The following is a 21442-nucleotide window of genomic DNA, read 5'->3' as shown; positions in this document are numbered from 1 at the left end:
ATATATATATATAGTCATTTTGGATTATTTTTTTACAACAACGGTGGCATTCCCTATTCATTTTTAAACATTTCATTGTGGACGAGTATTAGGTTGCTAACAGAATGCAAGCAGTTCATAAGACGATTTTTTTGGACTATAAATGATAACATGAAATGGGACTGCAGCGAAATATTAAGCAGATAGAAAGGGGTAGTACAACAAATTAATAATCAACTATTACTCAAAATTATATTAGACTGCTCAGCACTAGACATAATGAGTAATCAGCCAATAGACAAATTGCTAGATATAGAAAGGAAAACACAAGACATATGCTACCATTTACACATGAAGCGTACACAACTTTTATGTGATATCAAGTGACATGTAAATATAACAGTAATATTTAAAAAAGTCTAAACAGTCTGCATGGGATGCCAAGCTAACTAGTTTAGTCTACGAATATCAATATACAAAATAATATGATATAATTTAACATTTGCCTTGGCAGGAAACCTATTGACTAGAAATTACTAGGTTGTAAAAATGTATTTATTCATACAACCATGCCACGTTATGGATGTATGTCAAAATCTAAGAGTCTATAGTCTAGTGATTGATGTTGCTTGGCGCCGTCTGTCATATTTTTTTAGTCTGAATCAGGACGGTATCCTTTCTCTTTTAGGGTTGTTTTAAATTTCATCTTCTTGAGGCATTTTGGTCTTATATATACATCTGAAAAATTCACGAAATTCTAGTGCACAAATCCTACAACGGTCAAGGCTGATTGAACGGTTTCCAAAACTCGATATTTAAATTCAGTCTTTGAGAAAATACAAATGATTGTATGGTCAATGTGTGTAGAACGCAAATACATCCTTGATTTAAATGATTTAAAAGCATGTACACGCATTAAACGTTTCCTTTTTTTAAATATTTCATCATATGAACGGAACTAACGATATAATTTTGTGCAAACTTTCCAATAGCATATGCCATTTTAATTTAAGGTGGTAATATTGGTCTAAACTTTGCGGAATTATGCCTAAGCTAGAAGCCAGTGTACAGCAAATAATTATTTTCAAAAATCATTCCTCTACACTTTTTAATTAACCAATACATTTATTGGAATAAAGTAAATTGACAATATATACCAGAACTTAATATGATATTTTTTAATTAAAATTTGCACGATTCCCCCATCACAACATAATCCCTCCCCATTAAGTATTTGAACCACCAATATTCTTAGTATAAATCATATAGCCCTGCTAAGACATGTACAGTTAAAACGTACTTGCACTGCCCTAAAATTGGTCCTCCCATTTTTAAATCATCCTTAAATGAACGGTGCTTGTCTTTTGTTGCACTCACCAAGTTTTCAGAAAAAAAGACCCCAACAAATAACCCCCTAATTATTTGCACGAAAAAAGTATCTGCCCTGTACATATCTGTACCAGTCCCACCCCGAGACTGATAAATGTTGCAGTCTTTAAAGCTATCCCAAACCATTCTTATTTGTCGGGGTTTTGCTATCTCACGATTTACTTAAATATTATCGGACACAAGAAATTGAAGGGTGGTTTTATTTGTAAATCCTAAATAACAGTATCACAATAAATGAACGGAATGTAACCAGTTACAAGCTTTATAATCATATATATCCTGAGTAAGCGTTTGTTTTGTTATCGAGTATCGTGGCTTACGCGTCAAGAATTTAATGACGTAACATTATCCGATTTACATCTATCATTTATTAGCAGTTTCATCAATCCAATATGGAAAACATTGATTTAGTATTGTCACGAAAAGCGACAATTGATTTATAATGGTGGAAGCACCGTACTAAATTATTTCCATGATATTAAGTACGTTAAAAGTGTGTGTTATTGACTTTCGATCATTTACACATTCTCTGGTCAGTAATGATAAAGCAAGTTCATTTTTAGAAACTCAATTAATGTGAATAACATACAAATCTGAGCACATTCCTTGTTTTTTATATTAACAAATGCATTATAAAATAATATGAAACATTAAATATATGTCAACAAAGAGAGTCGCGTATTTGTCAATAACATTTCTCGTTGATGAACAACTACTGTATCGATCGAATCAATGGCATCCGTGTATTGCCTCAGCCAGTAAGCATCCTCTATAATACACTGAAAGAAATTTATTTGTATCGCATGCAAGGAGAAAATTAATTCCCGTCAAAACTGTATATTATCGTCATGTCATGTTACCATGACGACACATAGAGACTTTACCACAATGGCTGATAATACGGTACCCGGAATAAGACTTGGAAATGGTGTGATTAAAAAAACAATGCAGCAATGTCTGTAACGTCTATAGAACTTCAACTGGAAAGTGAAAATTTGGTTTATTTCTCTGGACAGCGTGTTAAAGGAGCATTAATTTTACAAATTGGTCTACCCGTAATTATAGCAGGTAGGTGTCAATTAAGGGTGGGGCATTTGAACAAAAATTAAAAAGATCTGTCAAAAAAATCATATTTGTATTCAAACAAAGTATTTTAATTTTCAAAACAAATGAAATTGCATTGATTTGATGTCATGTTACATTTGTTTAACAGAAGAATCACGTTTCAAATGTGTTTACCCTATACAATCATAAATACTGTTGTGTTAATAAGGAAATCAAAACAGGGTGAGAAAATCGACATTCAAATACCAAACAAATAGTAGGGGGGGGGGGGGTATCTCAAATCATTGGTTGTAATTATCCTGCAAAATGTTCGCAAATAGATGTACCGTTACATGTATGACGTCCATTATCTTATTTGTGTATTGTAGAATATATATACCTGGCAGTAAAAACTTCATAAAAAATATAAATTAATTTTCGCTTAATCAAGAACAGTTACTGAAGACAGAGAACTAACAAGTCGTTTACTTTGACAATATTTTTCAAAGCAAATCCAATTACTTAACAGATCAATAAGACATCTTATTTTGCACGGCTTGTATCACTTTGTTGTAATGAGGCAACATAAATGTCTTAAGAGTACAAGTCATAAAAGCCCGAGGTCAAACGAGGAAAAAATTCTGTGAGTGCACGGAATCAATATTCTGTCGTGAATACATATCTACTTTCTATGGTAATCAAAATTAGACAACGTTTTTACGTTTCCACTAGCTATAAAGTTAGCTTTTAACGAAAGAGACTTGAAATGTTAATAAATAGACAGAATATATGATTTCACTTTCTTATTCATCTTTATACAACACGTTGATTGCCTTTTCAAAGAAATTCCATGCAATTAACATCAAGGATTATACTTCATGAAGTAACGAGTAGAATCCATAACGCTCAAAGCACAAAATTTGTAAAAAAAACCAAGTGATATATGAAGAATTATTGAAAACGAATATATATATTATATGTTCTGTTAACGAGATCAAATATACATTGAGCTATTTAAGTTTGCAACAAACCATTTAACTGAAAACAAAGCAGACAGAATTGTTACATTGCCAATAATTTTTTTTCAAGATTTTTATCATAGCTTTGATTGTTACACGTCAAATTCAATTGTTCATTTGATTTGAATGCAATGAATACATTTTGGAAGCTTGGATTTTCAAGATGAAGAATGACAATATTATCGCTGTATCTTTGATAAAAAAAAATTTCAAAATATTTATGATATGTTAAATTTCTCTTTTCAACGTGTGACAGGGGCTTGTCTTTAACATTTTTGCTTGTTTTAGATGTTTAAGATAGTTTCCTGCAAGTCATCATTGTGCATTGTGACAATGTGTTTGCAGTTGTTATGGCAACATAATCTTTTGAATTGCAACTAGTGATGATATCCATTCTTATAAGAATGACCTTACTAGTGGTTTCACATTTGATTCATAAGTGCATCGTGACTTCCTCAAAGGAAATGTGTACCAGTCATACATGCATGTAAACATCATATAAAGTACTATTCAAGTTGACGCTAGGGGTCTAACTATATTAGATATGTTCTAGTGTTTCATGAAATATGATTCAAATATTCCAACAGACAGTCACAGTAGGGCTTCAAATCTACTTATGTTAAATTTCTGTAATAGTGCTTCAAATGTGTTATCTCTCGTTGATCACTCACCACATCTGACATGCTTTTAATGATCAACTTTATTTTACACTTTTAACAGACCGAATTCCAAAAAGCTAGAACAATGGTAAAAGATAAGCGTAGTTCTCCAAAGCATATACCTTTTATATGAACTGCAAACAAATCTCGCATGAATTCCATTTCAATTGTATTTCCTTCACGGATGATAACTCTGTAAAATCAACTAAACGTTTTAATTACGTTGTGTTGTTAAGGGAATATTAAGCTTCTAAATGATCAAAATTAGTGTTTGTCAAACTGCTATATAACCAGTGTATTTTTTCTGATAAAATGGTTGGTTCAAATGTTTTGTAATGTTCAAGGGTCAACGTAAATACTTTGTCAAAATACACGAGATGTATGAATAACGCACAAGGTCAAAAGGATATTAACAAAAAAATGGATGTACAGTAAGGGTCAAGATAAAAAAAAAAAAAAAATATGAAAGAACACTTTACCATTAATCATGCAAGTTATCATATGTTTGTGCGTTAAAGGCATTTATTTATCCAGCATTCAACAAGATGCAAAAAGAAGAGAAAAGCCAGTTACCTATCGAAATAAATCATTAAAAAAAAGACATAAACAGAACTATAGAATTCAAAATTTCGTAGCCTTAACACGCGCTTTAAAAAAAGGGGGAGGTGGTAGTGTTGTAACCAATCTGCAAAGATTTTATTCATATTAATATTTCACATAGCCCATTTATTCATGTTAATTCACCGGATGGTAGTAATGAAAAACTACGCTTTACATTGGCCAAGAGTAAAAGCTTGATACAGACTTGTATAGCAACATGAGACACAACATACCAATGTAGATTTAGTACATTAGATGATAAACTTGAGAATGGAAATGGGGAATGTGTCAAAGAGACAACAACCCGATCAAAGAGCAGACAACAGCCGAAGGCCACCAATTGGACTTCAATGCAGCGAGAAACTCCCGCACCCGTAGGAGTCCTTCATTTTCTACATTTGAAAATGCCTGTACCAAGTCAGGAATATGACAGTTCTTGTCCATTCGTTTTTGATGTGTTTTGTCATTTGATTTTGCCATGTGATTATGAAATTTCCGATTAGATTTTCCTCTAAGTTCAGTATTTTTGTGATTTTACTTTTTTTTAAGCTGACCCAAAAACAAATATGTTACTAGTTCAGTGATAATGGACGTCATACTAAACTCCGAATTATACACAAGAAACTAAAATTAAAAGTCACACAAGACTAACAAAGACCAGAGGCTCCTGACTTGGGACAGGTACAAAAAAGCGGCGGGGGTTAAACATGTTTTTTGAGATCTCTACCTACCCTCCCCCTATAACTCTAGCCAATGTAAAAAAAACAAACGCACAACAATACGCATAGTAAAACTCAGTTTAAGCGCAGTCCAATGTCAGAATTGGTAACAAAAGAAACTAAACAAAATGACAATAATACATAAATTAACAAAGGACTACTAGCAGTTACTGACATGCCAGCTCCAGAGAGCCCATCTTCTGAAAAGAATACACTGGAACTGCAGAACAGGGGACACCCCATGAAAAGTAATTAATTAATAATTCTCAAGATAAAAAAGAAAGAAAAAAATGCTATTGAAAAACTAAAAGGTAAGTTGAACTGCAAAACGGGTATCAATTCGAATAGCATCAATTATTGTTATAAAAAAAACATTGTTTTAAGTTACTGAATAATCTAAACAAGTTTCACACATAAGCCTTTTTGGAACAGAAGTAATTTACTTTAAATTCACTTCCATAGTTGAACATTTCTTAACAAAAAGTAATTTCCATCAAGTATTGAAGTCGGGATAGTTTGGAAATTTATGTAGTTTGTTTGTGTTTTGGTTGGTTGAAGCACATGCACTTGACGACTTGATACACGTGTCTTACACACCAACGTAGTTCTTATCACCAACTCTATAAACAATTATCCCTTTACAATTCTGAATACCCATTCAGAGCACCTAAGTTCACCCGTGATTCCAGTGGAGTTCTTGTTTTGTGAACTTATTTCTTTTTTTTTTGCAATGGTAAAGTCAGTATTCTTTGACATATGAGTTTTGAAAGTTCTCTTTTGATCTTTCGTCTTTATTCTCTACATGCATCTAAAAGTACATAAACTAGCTGCATTTATTTTAACCATTCAATTAGATTTATTAGTTTGATTTTATTTGTTAAGTGTTATTTTTTACATTTCTTTAACCGTTTCTACTCCTTGCATTCCAGCAAATTCAACCATAAAATAATTCAATGTCGTTTAATTACTGCAATTTTGAGTGCTTGTTTTTTAATACTAAAAGCCCTTGCGTTGAATTTAAAGATAACATTACTACATCGTTTCCGTAAAATCAATACAAGCCTGTTGCTTCACGCTTGTAATGAACAGTTACTGTTGGAGCAAACTGAGAGTTTTATTTGAACCTAGTACATTTTCTTAGGAATCTGGACTAGTTTAGAATTCAATAAATAATACAGCCTCTCTACTTCATTTAAACATAATGTGTGAACAGGACATCTAATTAGATATATTTTGAAGAGCTATACTAATAAACCGTCACCCTCGTTAAAATCTTACTTAATTGAAACATTGAAGTTATGTATTGACAATATCACACTGACGTTGTATTTTAAAAGCAAAGTGCGTCACCAAAGATATCAATTTTAATTAATTCAATGTTGAATTTTCTAATATGTTATAACGGTAGTATTGATGTTATGCAATTCCAAAAGTTAATTGAAACACAGCTTTTTACAAAAACAGACCGATTGGATAGTTACGAAATTAGCATATTCCTTCTTTAAACTTATTTTATTGATTTTTGTTTGAAATTGCGGTGTGTGTTTTTTTTAACCTATCAAACTTGGTGATAATACCATTTGCAAGACAATTAATAGCTGATAACAGTGAAATAATGACATATTTATGACAAAAAGTAATAATCATATGAATTATTAAAAAGAAATTAAAACGTGAACATTAAACACCGGCTTCATAGTAACAAACCTCACTATCAGTCATGTTCATCATGATAGGTTTGAAACCAACAAATAATGTAAGGGATATTTATAGAACAATGTCTCTCGTTTATATCGATTACACTTATCACTACAAAGTCTTTTTATGAAATTATACAAAACGTATTATCATAATTGAATGTTGAAGACAGAAGGCTGCCAGTATTGATGCATTAGATTACTGTAATCGCGTTATCTATATATAATATATAATATATATATATAGACAGGAACATATGTCCTGTCCGTAACCGAGAAGAAAGAGTTATCAATATTTTTACGCAAATATAAAATATGGATATGCAATGAACTAGTTCAGTGTTAGTTCTCATTAACCAGTTACACAAACATTATACATTTCCACAACGACATAACATATTGTAAACAATAATATATTGCATTAGTCGCCACCTGTAACTTGTTCGTGTCACAATCTCTCCCCCACAAAAAAAATCCCCCCAAAAACAGATAGATAAATCAGTATGTTTGATTATAGCAAGAAGAAAAAAACGTCGACCCCTGTTTTTTTCCATTTTCTGAAATCATTTTATGATTGCTATCTTCCAATGTTAGATTATAAATGTCTTTCTTTTCTGGGAATAGTACAAATAAGCACCTCGAGATAAGCACAAGTTTGCGCACCTTGTAATAAAATTAACACAAAAACAGAAGGCAAGTTGCTTTGAACAAGACGTTTAAAAGGAGTCATGGATGTTGGAATACAATTTGTTAAGATGTCTTCTAATTGTTTTCGAATTAATGATTTGTTTCGTTCACGCATCATTGTAAATATAAAGTTATTTGATGAGACCGTCGTACAAAGTGAGAGGTTTAGCGCTATAAAACCAGGTTAAACCAACATTTTCTACATTTGAAAATGCCTGTACCAAGTCAGGAATATGACAGTTGTTGTCCACTCGTTTTTGATGTGTTTTGTCCTTTGATTTTGCCATGTGATTATGGACTTTCCGATTTGGGTTTCCTCTGAGTTCAGTATTTTTGTGATTTTACTTTTTTTCCATATAGATTGAGTCATCAGGGATATTTGATGACGTCATAACATTCAAATCGGCATCTTGGTATGATGCCGATGGGGCTGTAAATATAAAAACGAATCAATATGGGCATAAAAAAAGTGTGAACAGAGACACAAAGTATGAAGTGAAGTGCTGCATTTCAGTATAATGTGCAAAACTACCCTATCCCCCCTAAAAAAAATCAAATGCCTATTAAAAAAAAAATTAAAAGAAAAGTACAATAAAGGGCTGTTGAACTCCGCATTTCAATAAAATTGGCCAAATTATAACTGAAAATAAAGTAAGAAAAAGAGTTATAGATTAGAGTCTTAATCCACCATTTTCAACATGTACCAAGTCAGGAATATGACAGATGTTATCCATTCGTTTGATGTGTTAGAGCTTTTGATTTTGCCATTTGATAACGGACTCTCCGTTTTGATTTTTTCTCGGAGTTCAGTGTTTTTGTGATTTTACTCTCCAAGTGGTGGAAGATATAGTCAGCTAACTGTTCAACAAATGTTTCTTTTTAGTAATAAATATATACACTTATTTTGCAGTTTTATGCTGCTTTTATTTCGCCCTTTCAGACTACTAAAACGATATTTTATCTACTACAGTATTTGTAATGCTTTTAAATCTATAGGGCCGCAACTGTTTGTCTAGAACAAGAGATTAAATTTAGTCATTAACTAGCAAAACTTGCAAACACAAAAAAAATATCTGTCGTTTGTCTTTTGGGATATTTGTTTGTTTGTGAATAATTACTTCTATTGCACTGTGTCCATAACGATTCATTCAATTGTCCATTAAATATACAATCCGACCTCGACTTAATACCATAATCGATAACAGCTATTCCCATATGACACAAAATGATACTGGCTATCTGGTTGTAAAATATATAATTAAAGTCGTCATACACAAAAATACATTTAGACTGTATATAATACTAGATTGCTGTCTTTGGCACTAGTCTGTTTCCTGTTGTACAAACGAAAATCAATGGTCTTACGTAATCAGAGGGTAACATTACATGCTATTGCCCTGTAAAAACAACGAAGGTGACAATTAAATTCCAATCCAATTTTAGTCATTTGAATTTTATTCAGTTGTCTGCTAGTTTGATCAAATGCAGAAACAATGTTATTAAAGAAAACCATTTTGTATTTGTAATCAAGCTAAAGTTATCAATGATGAAGTTTATAATAATTTTATAACAGTATTAATGTTTTTTTTTTACAACAATACTGTATCATATTAACATTTTCAAAAGTAAAGTAACTTTTTTAATTTTAAAAGGCTCACTGTTATCTTGTGACCACAATGACTATTTATCGGGGAAAAACATTGGCTGTTTACCTGATTTCTTTTCAATGAACTAACATTGATGCTAATTTCAGGGAACTACACAAAATGTCTTTATCCGCACTTGGGTAAACAAAACATCTTTTATATGCAAAAATGTTGCCACATTCCTTGACAGAGACACTTTGGTCGAACTTTTAGGCAGCCATTTGTGTTTTTATTGTTTGGTATTATTATGTGTTTTGGTCTTTGACCTATTATACGTAGTGCCGGCACTTTTCACCATTTCTTATTTTCGTGTGTTTCTAATACGAATAAAAGAAGAAGACCATATAATATCTAGACGGATTCACACGCTCCTCCACTATGAATAATTGTCTCCAATCTGACCATATCGGTTAACGGTTGAGGTCTTGCTGATCAGTGTTTAATTTTCTTATTTTGGCATGCTTTTACCGATCTCTCCGATTTTGAGTTTTGAATCTTCCTTTGGTTAATGGTAAATGCATCCTCTCTTTGTCATAGTCGTTCCGAGTCTATAAACGTTTGAACAATTTAATCATGCAAATGGTCGAGTTCCCTCATCATTACTTCACTGTTGCCTCATACAAAATACATAGATATGCACATAGGTATCTATATATACTTTGTCATTTAGTTGGTTTCATGAAGCATAGTATCTCTTGCTGCTTGAAAGAAGGTACTAGATTTACTACATAGTTATATCAGAGCTAGGATTATAAAAAAAACTTTCTACATTTACAGGGGTGGAGGTGCGTTTCCGTGGAGCAGCACGCGCAAAATGGCGAGAAACAGTTCAAAATGGTACACATCGAACAGATATAGAACATGAAAAAGAGGAAATATATTTTGATGATCGCTTTTGTTTATGGGGGAAAGGTAAGTAATCATAATATATTAAAGATAAAATAGAAACGGGCTTGTATCTATTCTTTGATAACTATTTACACAACTGGGTTGATGTCTCTGTTGGTGGACGTTTCATTCCCGAGGGTATCAGCAGTCCAAGTAGTCAACACTTCGGTGTTATCATGAATATCATATGGTCATTTTTATAAATTTACTGTTTGCAAAAGTATGAATTATTCGAAATACTAAGGATATACGTATTCCAGGCATAGATAACCGTAGCCGTATTTTGCACAATTTTTGGAATTTTGAGTGATCAATGCTCTTCAACTTTGTACTTGTTTGGCTTTCTAACTATTTTGATCTGAGCGTCACCGATGAGTCTTATGTAGACGAAACGCGCGTCTGGCGTATTAAATTATAAGTCTGGTACCTTTGCAATTGATAACGATTGGACCAATTTCCCCTACATTTGTTTCACTCACATTGTCAAGTTGAATATTTGTTGACACAATTCAGAATTTTGATATAACATATTCTATATGATATATTCAAAATATTTTCAACACTTCTAAATAAATAATATTTAAAATGAAATAACTTATTCAGCGCTACACAATGATGATGAAGATAGTTTTCAAACAGTTTTTGCTGATTAAGATTCTTCAAAGGAGGATATTTTTTACAAATATGAATTAATTGCAGCTTTTCTTCTGATCGGATGTTGGCTTTGTTGAACAATTTTCTTCTTCTTTTTTTCTTGAAAATTCGCGGAATTTCTAAATCCACCAAACATAGTAGATTTAAGACGTTAACTTGTTTTTTATAATGTTCAGAAATTGTTCCTTTAAAATTTTTTGAAATATAAGATGTGATATTGTAAATTTGACCTTACGATATCATAGTGTACAACCTCTTTGTCTTTAAATAGGTAAACACCCAAAGTAAAAAGAAAAGAATATATAAATTTTGTTATTGCGTTCGTCCTGTCCTGAATGAGATGGTCCGGACTTGTAAAAGATTGTCATACAGATAAATTATCTCATGCAATTGCCATGTTGGTATTGTTTATCAAGGTGTTTAACTGCTTGTCATTGAAATTTTCTTCAGTTAATGGTTGGACATATTATTTTTGGTCAGACAACTCAACATTTATTCTTGCATTTTAACATACAAACTTAGCAAAATAGTTTTTGAGTTGCTGTTTCTGATGACGATACCACCATGTGTTCAGATCTTTATACAAGTTTTGCTTTTGAAATATTTGAGTTTTAGTGTTACTGATGGAGGTAAAATATATATATATATATATATCTCTTGACACACGAAGTGTAGAAAAAAAGTTATTTAAAATTGTAAGCATTCGTAATTATCGGCGATTTTTGTTTCACACATTTCGTTTTCTTTTACTTTTTCTTACTCCAGGTTTATTTTTGGTTTTTATACTCGCTATAATTTGAATAATAATAAAAACTTTTGAAACTAGCGTCTACGAAGTTACTTAAACGAAAGAAACCAACATTGACAATCAAAGGATAACAGTAATTAACCTGTCTGGTTGATTAAATTAACAAATATAGACATAATAGATATGATAATAAATCACCGTTTAAATATTACAAGAACGAAGAGGATATCTACTGTGATTCTGGAAACGTCACAAAATCAATATTGCATATAAAATTCAAAAGATCCTAATGAAATCTTGAAAATCTAATGTTAAGTTGACAATTTGATTGATGTGTTGCTCTTTACGATTGGTCAATAAGGCTACGTCGGTTAGAGAATATTCCAATTAATTCTAGCATGGAGGATAATAGCCATTATTTACCAGTTGTCCGTCGTATAACTCGATAACCTGATGATAATGTTTTATCCAATGTTGTCTGACAGACAAATTACATAGTCAGACACTAAGCACATATCTTTCTTACTTATTAGTTCTATGGGTAGGAACAATTGGATTTGTATTCCAAGGTGTTAAAATATTTCAATATTTTTTTTATTAAATTGACAACAAAACACAACAAAACAGAAGAAAAATGTTTTACGCAAATGTGATGAATTATAATCCTTATATCTACGATTGTATTAAAAAACACGTTACTACTTCATTTTGGGCAGAATAAATGTTGAACAATCAGCTCTGGTGGCAGCTTCTTAGTGCTTGCATCAAGCTTTAAAAAGAGGTGACAAGGATTTCGATGTTCAAATTTTGTGAATATATTTAACTTTAAATGACAAATGTTTCATGTTTCTTTTATTAGTGAATCATACTAATAGATGGGAGGGACGAGAGGTGCTACAAAGAGGTCGTCATATGTTTCCATTCCAGTATAAAGTACCCGAATGTGTTCCATGTTCATTTGAAGGCCCGGATGCTCATATTCGGTATAGTGTCCAGGGAATTATCATACGATACAACGGAGAGTGTATTAGTTCACAAAGAATTATAAACGTGCTCAGAGAATACGACCCGAGAAGAGAACCGAAGGACTCGGCAGCTAATTCAGTAAGTAACCTCATTAAGCAATTGTTCAAACATCAGTGGTACATATCACCATGGAATAAAGGCAGCAGTAGTATACCGCTGTTCAAAAGTCATAAATCAATTTAGAGAAAATAAATCGGGGTTAAACACTAAAACCGAGGGAAACACATCAAATGTAAGAGGAAAACACAAGAACAGCAGGAACACTGAAGTGCAACAAAAACAACAACACCAACATTCATAGAAACGAGCTACTTGATAACAACTGCCATATTCCTGACTTAGTACAGGGCATTTTAAAAGAAGATGGTGGGTTGAACCTGAATTTATGGCTATCCAAACTACCCACTTATATGACAATATTAAAAGAATCGATAAAAGTACAACACTTCAAAGACATTATTTCAATTTTGTAATTTACTTGATCATTTTGAAATAATTACATATAATTTTATTACATTGAAACGTAAAATAAAACTGTGTTGTTCCACATATCTTATCTTACTTAGAAGTATATTCTTGAATAGACACACAATTATATTGTCGATCGATTCTAAAAACCATTTGAGTCAGTTTTGAAATATCAAGTATGTCAAATATAGGCAACAGTAGTATATCGCAATTCTATAGTCATTAATCGATTCAGCGACGAAAAATCTTGTTTAAAATCTTAAACCGAGAGAAACACGTTAGCTATTACAGGAAAACAACGGAAAAACAGAAATACTGAAATGCAGCAAAAATAAACGCCAACACACATAAAACAGACTATTTGATAACAGATCAGCTTAATTGGTACATGACATATCAATAAAAATTATTTATATTTAAAATAAATAGTCTCCTGAAAACATCACCTTTCAGGCCAATATTAACACATAAAATCAAGCTATACGTTTTCACATTCAATATTTATATATGTATATATTTAATATTTAGTCATGATGCAAACCTTATTTTAACTTGCAGTCGCCTCATCGGTTGGAAGATCATGCTGAGAGGTCAGTCAGCACTCTTTGTTGTCGTCCGGGGAGAGTTTCATGTACTCTATCTTTACCGAAGCGTGCCTGTGTTCCGGGTGAAATTCTCAGAGCCGAAATACTCGTTCACAATATGTCCATAAGAAAATCTGGTGCTGTTAGTTTACAATTAAAACAGGTATGAAACTTAAAACAAAGCTATAGTTGGTAATTTAGTCGTATCAGTTTTAAAAAAAATGGTAGCTACGCTGCGAGTGCATATTTGAGAAAGAAAACGCCTAATATATATCACAAAATTCGGATATTGAAAAAATGTGTATTTGGAGAGGTAGTCTTCATTTGATGTGACTGCATTACAAGATCACATAGTATGCTTCATACTTCATACAACAAGCTGCCGTAAGACTTTTTTTAAGTCATCTTTATGAGTACAGTTTTATCACAACATAGTTTTAGTTTGAATGAATTGACCATAATCAAAACTAACAAATTATGCATTGTACGCTCAGTTTTAAACAGAAACTGAAGTATGTTGATACTACAACTACTGAAGTTAACTTGCATCATATTAGTTGTTGATAATATTAAACTATATTTGACTTAGATAATAACCTACGGTGGAGTCCAAACGAAAATACTTCTACTGAAAGAGTATAAAGTTTGTGATGGACTTAGACCTGGTCAACATCGACAATGGAAGGAATATCCACTTCGTGTTCCACCTCTATGTCCGTCGAGACTTCATATGTGTAAAGTCTTAGATGTTAGATATTGTATATCAGTAAGTATAACCAATAAATACATTCATAGATACCTCATATGTGTAAAGTCTTAGATGTTAGATATTGTATATCAGTGAGTATAACCAATAAATGCATCCATAGAAACCTCATATGGGTATAGTTTTAGTTATATACTTTATATAAATGAACATACTCAATAAAATACGTCAATATAGACTCTGAATGCTAAGTCTCAGATGTGTCAGCTGTTAGAACCTATATAAACAAAACAAAAGTTAAACATTTCGCGAAATCACTTGTCTGCTATGAATTTTAAGAAATGTTAAATGAAAAAGGAAAGGTGTTAGAAGTTTCATTTGACGGTCCCATTATTAAAAAAAAGTTTATGTTTTGATTTGTTAAAAAGAAATCGCCCGACCGATATAAGTAATAGTATGTTTATGTTATTATATAGCAATTCAATGTTCATGGAATTCTCAAATCAGACACCATTAAACATCAATCAAAAAGCAAACTTCAGATGTTCCCTGTAAATTAGTATATACTTAACAAATGTACCAGGCTTATAATTTCATACGCTAGACGCGCGTTTCGTTTTCACAAGACTCATCAGTGACGCTTAGTGATTTAAAATACATATATAAGAGAGTAATGAATGCGGTTGTTAAATTTAATAGATGCTTTTTTGTGCTTCTTTGTTAAATATTTGTTTGTTTTTGTTCTAATTGAGATTGTGACACGGTGGTGAGTGATAAAATCCTACTTTGACACTTTTACCTACTGTGTCTGTTTTCTTCACGCATCATTGAAATTGATGCGACTATCATACAAGTGAGAGGTTTAGTGCTATAAAACCAGATTCAATCCACCATTATCTATATTTAAAAATGCCTGTACCAAGTCAGGAATATGACAGTTGTTGTCTATTCGTTTGATTTTGCCATTTGAATTTTCCTCGGAGTTCAGTATTTTTGTTATTTTACTTTTTAGATCAAAATAGTTAGAAAGCCAAACAAGTACAAAGTTGAAGAACATTGATGACCCAAAATTCCAAAAGGTTGAGCCCAATACGGCTTAGTTTATCTTTGCTAAGGATAAGAAAATCCTTAATATTTCGAATAATTCATACTTCATAACAGTAAATTTATAAACATTACCATATAATGATATTCAAGTCAACACCGAAGTGCTGACTACTGGGCTATTGATACCCTCGGGTACGAAACGTCTATCACTAGTGGCATCGACCCAGTGGTGTAAATAGTTATCAAAGGTACCAGGCTTATACTTTAATACGCCAGACGCGTAGATGCATGTTTCAGTAATTATGTTTCTTATGTACTTGCTTTAGGGCTTCAACCTTCTAACAATAATACAAAATTGTAAAAACTGTCAAAGAAATCTTATTTGGAGATCTTGTTAAAATTATGACAAAGTGCGTCAATTTTATCAACAATCAAAGCCAGGCTATTAAGAAACTGCATGTTCTAGAGAGTTTTTACCCCAATTTCACGGTCCATTGAACATCGAAAATGATTGTGCGAGTGGGGCATCGTGTACTTGGGACTTGGGTAAAGAGATTTAAAGATTTACAGATTTGTTCCACTTATTTTTGTTACAACCTTTTTAAGTCCTATTGAATATACAATTGTCTTTCGTTTTTATATATTGATCTTTATACCAGAAAAGAGCTAAAAAAAATTCAACTTACATACTAGAAACAAGTTTTAATTTGAAATACATTTTGAACATATATGGCTCACTGTTTGCATAACATGTGTTATGAGGTACTAAGAAATTTATTCAAAAACAAAACCATGAATAATGATGTGTAAATTACTATTGGTGTTAATTATTCATGCTTTGAGCATCCTGTGGGAGTTGTTGACTAAGATAAATGTTTGAATGAATAGAAAACCACTAAATTCTCATGTAAGGAACTAATATACTGTAAATAGGTCTACAAATATATTAATAGTCAATTAGTTTTAGTAATATTATGAATGAAGGAGTGTAATCGCAATCATTCTAAACAGTTTGTTAATAATGATAAAGTAACGTATTGTGCAGTCATTGTCATATTAATATATAGACAGGTACGTTAGGTATACGTCGATGATATAACAGTATAACTACAAAAAAATATTCAACCAAAGTTATTTTGATGTAAGTAAGGGGACTAAGAAAGTAAACACGTGACTGTACAATATGGAGACTACAAAAGAAAATTACTTAACTCCATGAATGATGGTTAATGAATTAATTGATCGATTAGAAAAAGGTTGATCAGAGTCATTTACCAGACCATTGTTTCGTGATGCATATTCAGTTAATATAACTCATCAACATGTCCTGTGGTATCCGCCGCCTCTTTTCTCCCAATACATGCTGTAAAACAAGGGGTATCTAGAACTTTATAGTTTTAATCAAAGAAAAAGTGTTTCATACTACTTATGTAGTTTACGTTGTGTTATCCCATGCCTTAATTTATAGCTTTCTAAACGGTATGTAATTTGTTCATAGATGAATACCTGTGTTTCTTTGCATCATTGTCCTTTGGTCTTAAATTGCTGACACCACATATCATGATTTAAATAATAAGCATAAGTTACGAAATGCACTGGAAAACGCACAGAAGCCTGACCATAAACAAAAAGTATACAAGCACAACAACTATGATTAATATCATATCATAAGATTATCACAGACAGTTACTTTAATAAACAAGATCAAACGTATATATATCGGCTGATATAAAATCATCCCATGCTAAACTATTTTATCTTTGGGTTACCTTTCATTTGATAATAATAAAAAGTAAAATGACAAAAATACCGAACTCCGAGAAGCTCTATAAGCCAATGGCAAAATCAAAAGATCAATAACATCAAATGAATGGAGAACAATTATCATATTCCTGACTTGGCATATACATTTCATAAAGTGAAGTTCTAAATGATCTAGCAAAAAACGGTATAATGACCGCAGTAAATTTACATCGAGTATCAATACACAAATAAAAGATCATAATACAAAAAGAAATTAGTACCAAAATACCTCATATTTAATGTCATTTTTTGACTGATTTTTTGAAATGTCATTTTACTCATCATTTTTCTTCTAAACTGCCTTAACTAAGTCCGGAATAGGACAGCGGTTTTTTATTCGTTGCGTTGAATGATTTGGTCGAGCGCTTGGTTTTGTCATGTTGAGCATCACAAATGAACATCATTGCAGTCAAGTAGAAATACATACTACTGACAATAATTCAAAATATACATTTTGTTTTATATCATGTTTATCCCGTGACGCTGAAGATAAAAATTTAGGGTAATTTTACTCATGCTTAGACTTCATTCATGATTAACTATGTATATATTGATAACATTTACAGTAGAGTCATTATTTTTGCCTGCATTCACAATTCTATGTATATAATACAAATATTAACTCTAAGTTGTAATTAATGTTGTGTAATTTCTTCTAGGTAGAAGCTACTTTTGCTGATATTATTTTATATTCTGCGGTGCCAATCATCATAGCGACGATTCCTGATAATTATTTAGAATTTTCTAAGTGGTCTTATAAAGGTAATTTAGATTTAAATTAAACTTGATGGTTCATTTGATCTTTAATATATACTGCTCCAAAAATACTTTGGATCACTACAATTTGAAACAAGGATATCGTATTTTACCACCCTTTTAAGGAGGGACAAACGATACTATAGGGACAGTCAATCTCATAAATCGAAAACAAACTGACAACGCCATTGCTAAACATGACAAAAAAGCAAACAGGCAAACAGAAAGGGAAGGGGATTGTAGTTACGACGTTACGAACATAACAAACTGACAACGCCATTGCTAAAAATGAGAAAAAAGCAAACAGGCAAACAGAAAGGGAAGGGGATTGTAGTTACGACGTTACGAACATATCCGATATCATCTGTGAAACGGTTATTCAATAGGGGATTGTAGTTAAATTAAGTGTACAATAATTATTATTCATTTTTTTCAAGGTTTTCTTTTGATTCTATCTGGACCACTTGTGATATTTTATAATGACAGTTTCCAATATTGCATTTTGTATTCACAAAATATATTAAAATCTATATCAAGTACTTTTTTGACCAGTTTCATATTCGTGTATCAAATTTGATGACAAAATAAGGATATTTATTATCCCTTCTTCGAATAGTAAAGTTTGGGTTAAGGGAATACGACATTGCTTCCCTTGCTTTTAGATAATGAGAACGTACATTTAATGTGCGAACTTGGATCACTATAATTTTCAATTTTATAATTCAATCTGAATCTCTGACAGTTAGATGGAGATGACGTGTTGTCATCATTGTCCTCATTTCCCCTTATTATTGTCGACTTAATTGAAATTTTCAAATAATTTAAAATCTCTTCATCGATTACATTTGTCCTGTTGTAATCTCCATGAGCTGATTTACACAGATCATTTATTGTAAGAAATCTTAATGCAGTTGAAATGGAAATAAGTTTTGATGATCATTAACTTGTTTTTTGTTCAGTTTATGTATCATTATAAAAAAAATGTTTTCTCATTCATTTAATGCAACATAAGCCATCTACGTTTTAACAAGTAGATTATATATTACTTAAAAAATTAACGATTTTACTCTATTCTGTTATTTACCGAACTTTAAATTTCATCGTTGTTTTCAGTTAGTACGCCTTCTTTAATGATGGACGATACATTGACAGACTGTTATATTTATGGATGTACAAGAACTGAATCAGAAGAAGACGAATTTAAGCCAAAATATAAATACTTCGAGAATATACGAGACCTGAGTAGAGACAAAGATATAATAGTAAAATTTAGGTACAGTCCTAGTTTGAAAAGAAGAAATAAGGAAAAAGAAAAGAAACAAGAATTGGCGAGACCAACCGTTAAGTTGAAATCTGAAGAAATTACGTCATCATCATTAGCATGATATATCTTTAGAAGAGAGTTTCTACGTTGTTCCAAATACATTCCACGATTGACTTGGAAGAGATTATCATTTTCAGCCAACATGCAGAATATTAATTCATTCCATAATATAAGAAAATATATATAAAAGTGGTGTGGCCAGTATCATGATTATTCGTTTTCCCTTATAAAATATGTCCAATCTTGGCATTGCATTTGAATAAATAAATTTCTATATTTCAACTAAGATTTGAAAAGTATTTGGAAGATAAGTATCAAATCTAACACTATGTCATTTTTTATGAGCTTTGTATTGAACATGTATTTAATGGCCCTTTTTAATTAAAATTGCGTTATTAAAAATAGAGCAAATGGTACTTAACATTCACACGGTTCAAGAAATATCAACAATAGATGATATTCGTCCATAAAAGGTATGGATATGTTCAGTAAACGTTTAACAAAGGTAAGTCACTCAACATGTACAGTGACTTTTAGTGTAATCTAATTTGAAATGATATATTATAATGTAAAAAGACCATTTGTTTTTTATGTAACCATTGTATCGTCGCACAAGTTTTATTTTGATCGCTGGCGATCTGCGACGTTTTGTCTGAAAAAGATAGATGTAATTAACTTCATAATAAACATACATTTTAACTATATATATCATATACCACAAATCAAAACCAAAACTAAAAACCATGATTTCTTTCATTCCCGTTCTGGTCACATTAAAAGGATAGTCAGAAATTAAAGGAATATGTACATATTTTAAAAGATAAAGTCGAAACGTAAACAATTTTAAAATACCATCAACACTAAGAAGATGAAACATAGATTTTGGAGCACCAAACCATACAATTCAGCTTAATTATAAAGTATTTCACAATTTCACAACCAATAGTGGAAAGCCAGTGTTTTCTTATGTCTACATATATCGTATGTACCAGTCATTTTTTTTGGGATGCAAAAACATTTTATTTTATTACATGGTCATATTATAAGACATTCGAAAATTTTAAAAGGAACGTTTTCAGTTACAAGTCAGTTAAAATCACACAAAAAGTAGCAGAAACTAACAATGAATCAATGCTGATTTTGATTGGTAATTGATAAAGTACATAAACTATTGTGTAAAGTCCCAAACTTTATTGACGTACTCTTTTTGCATTAAAGACCAATTTTGTGCTTTTTTTTGTTGGTTTCAAAATATTAGTTCTTTACAGTTTTAGAGACACTAAAAACAATCTCGTCATGAAATCTTAGACAATGTCATCGAAAATATACGACAATTGAAATGTGACAACCGGTTTTTCTACGATTACCTAATGTGTTTAATTATATTTAAACTAAGATACAATTTGTCTAACAAAATGCATAATCAAACAGTAAAAGATTATTTTTATTTTGAATGTTGCGATGGTGATCTAATCATCGTACAACTATTACCAAAAGTGATTAAAATAATAAAATATTATTATGATTTTAAAGAGGTATTTTTGTTAAATAAATGTTGTATATTTAAATGACTTATTTATTTATCTTTCGTCTTGAGATTGGACTCCATATAAAGACAATTATTTCAGCAAAAAGGGAAAAGAATATTGAGTTGATTCTCTTATTATTACACGTAATGGTGGCTACTTATACTAATTTTGACAGCTATAGGAAGGTCATAATTATGAACTGAAGCGGGAATCTTAATGCGCATTACAGCTCTAAGCATTGAATAAGATTGAAAACTTTAGAATTATATAAATGCGCTACATAATTATGTTATTAAAGAAATATGCGCAAAAAATTTAAAACAAAAGTTGCTCAAAATTAAATTCAACAACCATACAAAGAACAGATAAGCTTACAATCATAGGAAAGCATCAAGTCCATTATATACAACTCATCAAAGATAACAGACTTGTAATTTCTGTCTCCCATATTTTAAAAGTAATGTACCAAA

The 21442-nt window shown here is 31.3% G+C and overlaps 1 protein-coding gene across 1 annotated transcript; it reads left to right on the top strand.

Moving 5' to 3' along the window:
• Positions 1 to 2013: 2013 nt before the first annotated feature.
• On the top strand, positions 2014 to 19650 carry LOC143073515 (arrestin domain-containing protein 17-like). The gene is made up of 7 exons (XM_076249124.1): positions 2014 to 2436; positions 10217 to 10351; positions 12589 to 12833; positions 13782 to 13970; positions 14397 to 14573; positions 18023 to 18125; positions 19233 to 19650. The coding sequence occupies exons 1-7, from the start codon at positions 2322 to 2324 to the stop codon at positions 19502 to 19504; spliced, it is 1236 nt and encodes a 411-aa protein (XP_076105239.1). The 5' UTR covers positions 2014 to 2321; the 3' UTR covers positions 19505 to 19650.
• The last annotated feature ends 1792 nt before the right edge of the window (positions 19651 to 21442 follow it).

Source organism: Mytilus galloprovincialis, chromosome 4 (genome assembly GCF_965363235.1).
Source record: "Mytilus galloprovincialis chromosome 4, xbMytGall1.hap1.1, whole genome shotgun sequence".
NCBI classification, from domain to species: Eukaryota; Metazoa; Mollusca; class Bivalvia; order Mytilida; family Mytilidae; genus Mytilus; species Mytilus galloprovincialis.
Note: the sequence above shows the minus strand (reverse complement) of the source record. Positions and strands in the feature narration are given on the sequence as shown.